Source organism: Denticeps clupeoides, chromosome 7 (genome assembly GCF_900700375.1).
Source record: "Denticeps clupeoides chromosome 7, fDenClu1.1, whole genome shotgun sequence".
NCBI classification, from domain to species: Eukaryota; Metazoa; Chordata; class Actinopteri; order Clupeiformes; family Denticipitidae; genus Denticeps; species Denticeps clupeoides.
The window spans coordinates 20,382,772-20,391,778 of NC_041713.1; the positions used below are offsets into that span (position 1 = coordinate 20,382,772).

The window sequence follows — 9,007 nt, forward strand, 5'->3', positions numbered from 1 at the left end:
TTTTTAAATGAACTGTTAATACTGTCATTCGGGTTTTGGTCCAGGGGAGTCCTGGTCTGAAAGGCGTGTTTGTTTGACTTTACACTTTAACTTGGTTAACTGGGTGGAGCATCAGAGTGGAAATCGAATCTCCATATCTCTGTCTTGACACACAGCAGAGAACATGGAGCAGTCTGTACAAGTGAGTTTTCTTACTTTCAACCAGGTTACTCCATTAGGTCTTCTTTAGGTCATCTTGTAGCTCCAGGTTCCTGAGGCTCAGGTCAAGGGTGGAGATGCAAGTTTCAGGAGAAACGTGACATGGCGTCTCTGCTGCTGTGTAACATTGATTTATGTATATTTTGTTTGTTTTAGGACCTTATGATGGCCACATCTGGAGCCATAGGTTCAACAAACAAGAGGTGAGAGAAAACCCACTCGAGGATTTCAAAAATAAGCCAGAGCAATAGCTTCGGGAAAAGGCTGTTGAGCTTTTTTTTATGCATATGCAGAAAAAAAGTGGTGTGCCCGGTTGGCATCGGTCAATAGCCCAGTCACAGCAGGTCACGGCACATCTGACAGCTCGACAGATAAAGAAATCCTGCAAATCTACCACTGTTTTCATTGCTGTTTCCTTTGCTTGAACGGCCTGTCTGCTGTGAGACATGATCAGATGTCTTAAAACGCATATTGTTCCTCTACACTTGTGCCTGATGCCCACACTCTGGTGCTGCTGTGCCTCGAAAAGAGAGATTTTTAAAAATGAAGCTGATACTCAGTATTGGTAAAAAAATCTATGAAGTTTTGAGCTCCTAACATTGGGGGAATTATCATCCAATGTAATGTTCATGCATCGTATCATTTTCTTTTTGTAAAATATAGTCATATTATGGTGCAAGGACCTTCATAATGAGTGATTATTTATTGATTAATGATTACATCTATTTGAAATAATAATAACAACAGCATGTTTGTGACGTTTTGTCAGTTCTAGATCAGAGTAAATGCTCTGCTGGGTTGGGAGCATTTTGACTTCATCTGAGAGGAAATCACATAAAAAAAAAAAAACATGACCGTCATTCAGTCAGTACAGCTGGTTAAGCCCAGAACTGTGAATGTTTTATATGAACAGGTGTGTGCTGGCCTGTTCATTTTTTAAAATTACTTTGTGTGGTTTGTACCACACACAGTAATTTAGAAATGAAAAAACAAACAGGCGTGTGCTGGCCTGTTCATTTTTTTAAATTACTTTGTGTGGTTTGTACCACACAAAGTCATTTAGAAATGAAAAAACAAACAAGCGTGTGCTGGCCTGTTCATTTTTTAATTTTAAATTAGTCAGTCGCATTACTGAGTGCGACGAAACATCCATTGTTTTATGTGTGAAGCCTCAATACAATGGCTCCTCTGATGAAGATGCAGGCAGATATGGACAGAGAGCCTATGTCCCAGTTCCAGGCTAGCCCTAAATGCTCCACTTGTGTAAAGTGCTTACAACTTTGTTTCAGGCCATTGTTCACCTTCAGGCCATGGGTACAAAAAAAAAAAACAAGAGGTAGGATGGACCTCCCATTTGGCTCATAATCTTCCTCTAGACTTTTTTGTGGGAATGTAGACAGAAGTGGTGTGCCCAAGTACTAATGATAATTGAATTGAAATATTTAATCTATGTGCTGATCTGCCATCCTCAAAAGATGCTTTGATTACCAACAAGTTATATGCAAGAGGTGAAGACTATTAGTTGGAAGTTATCTTCAAAACAACCTTCATGAGTGTTTAGGTGAACTGGTGAACTGCCCCTTTAGTGAAAGTGAAGTGATTGTCATTGTGAAACAATGCAGCACAGCACATGGTGACACAACAAAATGTGTCCTCTGCTTTTAACCATCACCCTTGGTGAGTAGTGGGCAGCCATGACAGGCTGATATGTAAGCAATATTAAAATTAATATGCGGTTTATTCTCTTCTGACCAGCTGTTGTTATGCTGTTATATATTTTCTCCTGCAGGCACTGGAATATGAGTCAGATTAATACTTAACTTAAATGAACTGAAATGCTTCACACTGTACCCATGTCTCTACATCATGCTCTGAATGGTAGGAGTGCACAAAAAAAAAAAAACACGTCTGCTGGGTCCTGACCGGCAATAACTTGTGAGAGCTGCAGTTATGATCCAGCTTTTTACCGTCACAATTTGGCCCGTGTCAAAGTAGGCTCAAATCATTAGATCAACTCGTCTCATCAGCATCCAACATATCAAGGACAAAATGTTCATTTGCTGCCTGATCTATCCTAACATATGTCAGGTGCTGGTGTAACCAGATTACTATTCATGTCACCTGTTTTAATGATATGACTGATTAAATTAAACAGTATAAAGCTTTTGTAGCAACCCTTGGATCCACCTGTCTCGACAGATGCTTAGTTTATTTTTGCTTTATTCAAAGTTCTTGAGAACCCATCCAGTCTTTGTGTCTTTACAGCACCGTGAAAACTACATTAAAATAGACAGAAACATACACATAAGCATACATTTTACACAATTCAGAATTATAAATACACATGAAAATAAACAAACCTCGCTGCGCTCACCAAGGAATGCAAACATACAGCACGACAATCAATTCCTCTGTTATCTTACAAGTGGCCAAGACCATCTTCAGCAATACACTTGCAGCTCAAACTGGGCAACAAACTAACCCAGTTAACAACAGAACATGGAACCTGCAGGCCACTTTAATCAAACTCCTCCTCCCGTGCAAACCACAGCGCCACCCACAGGACAAAACACAAGACCACATGGACACACACATCATCACAAACACATGAACGACCCACATTATAGAAAATATAAATGAATACAATAAAATCTTAATATTTATATCAAGAAAAATGTCAAACACATAAAAGGACAATTGTGGTGGGTAATTATTAATGGTCATCATTTTAATTGCTCTTTCTAGAGAGAAACTTCATGAGTCATTGCAAAAATATGTCTTTGACACACTCACCTACATTGACATTGTGTCAGAATTCTGCAACAAGAAAGAAAAATGGTTCCTGCAGAGAGAGATAGAATTGGACATGATGAGAGACATTAAGGACCGATACAACAAAATACACCTCAGTTTCGATCATGTCACACACTCAAAGACCAAGACTAAAGCATTCAGAGAATATCTGTGGAGTGGCCTGACTCAGATCACTGCAGATACCAGAAGTAAGGCACTGGAGAAGGAGTTGAGGAAGGTTTTGGAGGACACTCTGAAGAGTCTAGAAAAGCTGGATGATGCTCTGAATGCTGTGGAGAAGCTGGCTGTCACATCACTCTTCGTGTTCTATGAGAGCAGCTATCTGCCCCAGGGAGTAAGTTGTGCAGCAGTCCGTTCCATCATCTCTGCTGCCAGGCTGGTCTTCCCCCTCCTCATCCACTTCAAGAGGAATGCAGAGGCCTTCTTCTGCCCCAGCTTCCATAATGTGGAGGTCATGGCCTTTCAGCTGAACAAATATATATCGACCACAAAGGAGCTGTTTTGTAAGATGGAGGAAAGGTAAGGTCTATTAAAAATATTTTTTCCATATTTCAACATTTCTTCAAGGTTCATGATCAATTATTCTACTAATTTTTGAACATGTGGGTATACATGTCCTTTGACCCCATAATATGTATTGGTATACATATAAAATATTTCTCATTATATTATAATTTCTCATCATAATACAATTTTAATTGCACATTTGGTCATGATTTTTTTTCATGTTTTTTTAGATTAAAAAAAGTCTCCACAAGTGGTCATTGGTAAGAAGCATACTATTTTACATTTTAAAGGTTTGGTATGGAAATATGTGTAAATACTGGAAAATCAGGAAATGATCCTGCAGAATTATACATGTCAAGAGAACATTCAAATGATTAACCATCTGAACCAGTTGATCTTCATCAGGTGAGAGATTTTAATTACAGCTTCATTCAGCTTCATTATTTTACAGATGAAAAAACTGAATCACAAAAATGATCCAATGCCACACAGGACAAACCCGGACCTGCGCCTGACCATGATGTTTCAGGACAAAGCCCAACACTTCTCAGATCTGATAAATCAGCACCACTCTAGGATGCTGCAGTTCCTCTCCGACCTGGAGGAGAGCGCTGTGCAGCTGGACAGGATGAAGATGGGGGCCAGTATCTCCACTGTAGCTGTCAGTTCGGTTGGCATGGCTGGAGGAGTCCTGTCAATCGTCGGCCTGGCTTTGGCCCCAGTGACTGCTGGCGTTTCACTGGCCCTTACCCTGACTGGGGTTGGCCTTGGTGTCACCAGTGGCGCCAATAGTCTGGTTACCGGTATCACAGAGATGGCCGTCAACAAATACCATGGGAAAAGTGCTAATGGCGTGTTCAAGAAATACATGGAGGATGTAGAGACTATAACTAGTTGTTTAGATCAGGTGGCCAAACGTCATGGTCCCATAGTGAAGTCAGAACATCTGGATATTGTGGTTGGAGCTCGCAGGGTGATGACTGCAGCTGGATGTGTAGGAAAGGGCATAGATATGTTGGTTGATGGAGTTTCAGCTGTGAAAGTCCTCCAAACAGAGGAGGTAGCAGCAACTGCTGTCAGGTTGGGTCTCCAAGATGTGAACGCAGGAAGTCGCATCCCCTCTCTGGCTGCAGACCTCCCTGAAATTGGACAGCTGGCGAAGGGAACTCCACTGGCCCTCTCCAAAGCAGCCCGTGCTGGTGCCATCACCCTGAATGCGCTCTTCATTGGTATGGATGTCCTGTTTATCTGCAAGGATAGTATAAGCCTGGCTAAAGGGAGCGAAAGTGAAGTGTCCAAGCTCATCCGCTCCAGGGTGGGGCTGTGGCGTTCAGAGCAGGAGTCCTGGAAGAAGATTTCTGATTGTTTAAGCAATTGGTCTTGGCGGTTCAATAAGTACCACAGGATACTAGAGCAGCCATTCTACCCAGTGGCTGAGGTTTAAAGAACAAAGTTGTTTCATGCACCCATGATATCTTTGCAAAAAATTAACATGCTATATTGTTGCATAACCAAACAATTTTGTAAAATGGACAGTCGCAGCTCCATGACGTTCTGCAGTTTTGTCTTGCGTAGAGGTTCATCACCTTCGTTCTCCATATCTTTGTTAAACGGCCTTCTACCGAACAAGAGGTGTGAAAGGCCAGTCATTTGTTTTGGGATCCCCACTTTGTCTTTGTTGACCCCAGACAGGAGACACCAAGGGCGTGACAGGGCAGAAACAATTCTGATTGGTCTGTGTCAACTTCCTGGTAGACAAATGTATGAAAGAATTTCCTCTTGTGGACACTGGGGACTTCTGTTCCTTTCCATCGGGAACTGCTCTATTGATGAATGCCTCTATCGCTTTCTCCTTTCTTTTATTTGGGGTTTTTCTGTAACATTGGTACCTTTTTTACAATATTTACATGTAACCTCTATTGTGCCATGCCTCTTTCCGCCAGGTAACATCAGGTTGAAGTGGTTTTAATACAGTGCTTTTGTTTAGAGTGTTTATACTACTTTTTACAATTTATATAATTTGCATGGTGAGCATAAAAGATGAAACATAAATTAATAAAAATGAATGACTATATTTTTAATAAATTGTTAAATGATTCATTGTTAAGGATGAATTTAAGAAAGCACAGTGGATTCCACAGTGGAACAAAACTAGGTGAAAACTGTCACAAACATGTGGTGGGAAGAAAGGAGGGGACACCCAAGAAAACATAATAAGGCACAAGGGCCAGCATAAGGAGCAAATTCAAGCAGTAGGAATGATGGTTGACAGACAAGGAAAAGGTTTATACACATTACCTGAGGTGAGAGTGGGTAAGGAAATCTTGAAGTGAAATGAAGCACAAACAGGTGGCTGGGGACGTTTCAATAGACTAAATTGTGCATACGTTACAAACGGAAATGGGATAACTTAAAATGGTGATCTATCACCTAACCTGAGCCCACTGTTATGTCTACACAGAACACCAGATAGGCCACAAACCAGTGCTGACTGTTATTATCCACATCCACCTGCCTGCACCGTCAGTTATCTGGGTAAAATTAAAATAGAAATAATTGTTGTCAAATAGAAATACTCCGTACCTTTTCTTCATTCTTTTTGTTTAAAAAACAGCTTTCATGGAGATCAGTTGAACTTCACTGAGACAGAAGTTTGGTCTGGAGCATCAGCCTTTATGTAGGCCTGTGAGTAAAGGTGCCTACACTCCTACAGGCTTTAGTGGACTTGAATCAAACTCAACCATTGGTACGGTTCATTTCGTCCGGTGTAAACACAGATATCACACTCAGGTGCACATCAAAACAACCACATCGAAACCCACAAAAAAAGGTGGTTTTGATTCTAATCAAATCCTGGTAAGGACGTGAACGGGACCAAACAGTATCACAGGCTTTGAGAAAAGTGAATTATGGGTAAATTTTAATGTTGTTAATGTTCCTGTATTTATGTTTGTTGTTCCTGCGGCAATACATCTGACCAGTCAGCAGAGAGAAATTTGTCGCTTGATTTGAAGCGACCCACTTTAGAAGAATGGGGGAAGATCTCCCTAAACTCCAGCAACTCCTCAGTTCCTAGATGTTTACAGACTGTTGTTGAAAGAAGAAGAGGGGCAGCTGTGCCCTGTCCTGTTTTGAGATGTTATACTGTGATCAAATTCTCCATTTTCTTACAAGTGAGTCTTAGGCTTGTATATAGCAATAAAAAAAGAATTGGGGCAAATGACACCATGGTGGCATAATACGATACTGTAAATTTTATTTACCGCAGTAAAAATGGTTAAACATTGTGCAAATCTTTTCAGTTTAACATTTATGCCTGCATAGCTCTAAAACACTAACAGCACATCAGTTAAACTTCTGGAAAATCAAGGTCCATTTTGGAAGCAAACATGTTTCTGAACGAAAATCACCTGCTGTGTGAATGCAAGTGAACACCTGAAGGGAATTGTGTGATATGTGGTGCCCGCAGACAGTCTCCTTATCTTTCCTGGGTGATTCTTATTTGTTTTTTGCAGCGTTTTTATTAACAGATGGTACCTTGACTTTCTACTTGGAGCAAGAGAGAAGACGCATAAGGAGAGCTGAACATAAACACGTGTACACAGTCATGAAAGGATACGACATGCAATGAAGTGCTTTTTGCAAAGTGCAGGTGAATTACCAACCAGGCTGATTTCATTGACACAGTAAAAGCAGTTCTAGATAATAAAGTAAAGATTCTACATGAATGTATGAGGTTGTCACGGGATAAAAAAAAACAACGCAGCAATGGAATGTAGATGTTGCGAAATGACTTCAGGGCAAATAGTGTAGGCAGGACCTGCGTCGATGAGACGAGGTGGAGGCTGAGGTGAAACATGGAGAGAAGAGGTGATGAAGTTGGCTGGATAAAGATCGGGTGAATTTTCAGGAAAGGATGGAGTTGAAGGCTATGGGTGACTTGGAAAGGGCTGACAAAACAGGGGACTAGTTCCTTGGATTCGCTTTGGAGTCAGAGATTATGGGTGGAGAGATTAGTTTGTAGACAGAACCAATGCCTAACATCTTATAGACTGTCACACCAGTGAGGGCATCAAGGGTGGTGTTGGTAAGTGGAAGTAGGTGATTGTGAGTTTAAACGATACACGGCTGCAGCCCACTAGCTGTCTCCAGGGATATTGAAGGCTGCATGGTTCTAATTGGTAGGTCCTCGGAGATGATGATGCTCGGCAAAGGGAAGAGGATAGAGGTGGCCATATGAGAATGCCATGGTCTTCTCTCGATTGGACAGTGTGAGACTGGAAGTGTGAGACTGGAAGGGGCAGGTAGGACTGTAGTGGCTAGTGGGCCAACTGGGCGTACCACCCTGGTCCGCTGGAGAACTGGTTTCCCAGATGGACAGGGCAAATGTGTTGGTGTTGCATTGGTGATGCGCAATAGGTGGTGCTTGTGGTTCCCATTCAGTAGGAATTTAGGGCGTATGAATGAATATAGTATGAATAAGAGTGACAGTTCTAAATGCTGCAGATGTTAAAGTACAGGTGCATAATCATATTAGAAATAGTTCGGATCTGCACCTTGTTCAGGACCCAAATAGCATGAGGGAAGAAGCTCCTAATTATCTATGTTTTGCTTTAAGATGTCCCTTAGACATCTCAGGAAGAAAAGACGATGACGGGTCTTCTCCACCAGGGTGTTCATGTGACAGGTCCATGACAGGTTCTGCATGACGTACCAGAAACTCTTCGCTCTCTCCACTGTTGTCCTGCCAGTGTAGAGGGGCTGATAGTTCCTCACCTGCCTTGGTTGAAGTTCACAATCAGTTCCTTAGTCTTACTGACGTTAAGGAGGAGGTTGTTCACCAGGCACCAGTTCTCAAGGTCTTTCTAAGCCTTCTGTGTTGTCAGAGATCAATCCCACTAAAACAGCATCATCCGCAAAACGTAATGATAGAGGTAGGATCTAAAAGTTTAAAGTGAAGTGATTGTCACATGTGATACACAGCAGCACAGCACACGGTGCACACAGTGAAATTTGTCCTCTGCATTTAACCCATCACCCTGAGTGAGCAGTGGGCAGCCATGACCGGCGCCCGGGGAGCAGTGTGTGGGGACGGTGCTTTGCTCAGTGGCACCTCAGTGGCACCCTGGCGGATCGGGATTCGAACCTGCAACCTTCTGATTACGGGGCCGCTTCCTTAACCGCTAGGCCACCGCTGCCCCAGTAATCTGACGTGGCGACACAGTCATACATCTACAGGTACTACAGCAGGGGGCTTTAAACACAGCCCTGAGGAGCTCCAGTGCAGAAATAGTGGGAGAGACATGTTTGAGAGAAAGTTGACGACCCACTGACAAAGTAATGGACTGAGTCCCAGATCCTTCAACTTCATCCTTTGAGGGGATTAAACAGGGAGTGCAGAATTATTAGGCAAGTTGTATTTTTTAGGGAATAATTTTATTATTGAACAACAACCATGTTCTCAATGAACCCAAAAACTTATTAATAT

The 9,007-nt window shown here is 42.0% G+C and overlaps 1 protein-coding gene across 1 annotated transcript; it reads left to right on the forward strand.

The window, feature by feature from the left end:
* Positions 1-36: 36 nt before the first annotated feature.
* Positions 37-5,615, forward strand: apol (apolipoprotein L). The gene is made up of 5 exons (XM_028985980.1): positions 37-181; positions 355-401; positions 2,944-3,531; positions 3,750-3,772; positions 3,930-5,615. The coding sequence occupies exons 1-5, from the start codon at positions 164-166 to the stop codon at positions 4,961-4,963; spliced, it is 1,710 nt and encodes a 569-aa protein (XP_028841813.1). The 5' UTR covers positions 37-163; the 3' UTR covers positions 4,964-5,615.
* Positions 5,616-9,007: the final 3,392 nt, after the last annotated feature.

Coding starts and splice junctions, on each gene's coding strand:
- apol (XM_028985980.1), top strand. Junction 3,532..3,749: donor TTTTGTAAGATGGAGGAAAG/GTAAGGTCTATT, acceptor ATGTTTTTTTAG/ATTAAAAAAAGTCTCCACAA. Junction 3,773..3,929: donor AAAAAAAGTCTCCACAAGTG/GTCATTGGTAAG, acceptor TCATCAGGTGAG/AGATTTTAATTACAGCTTCA.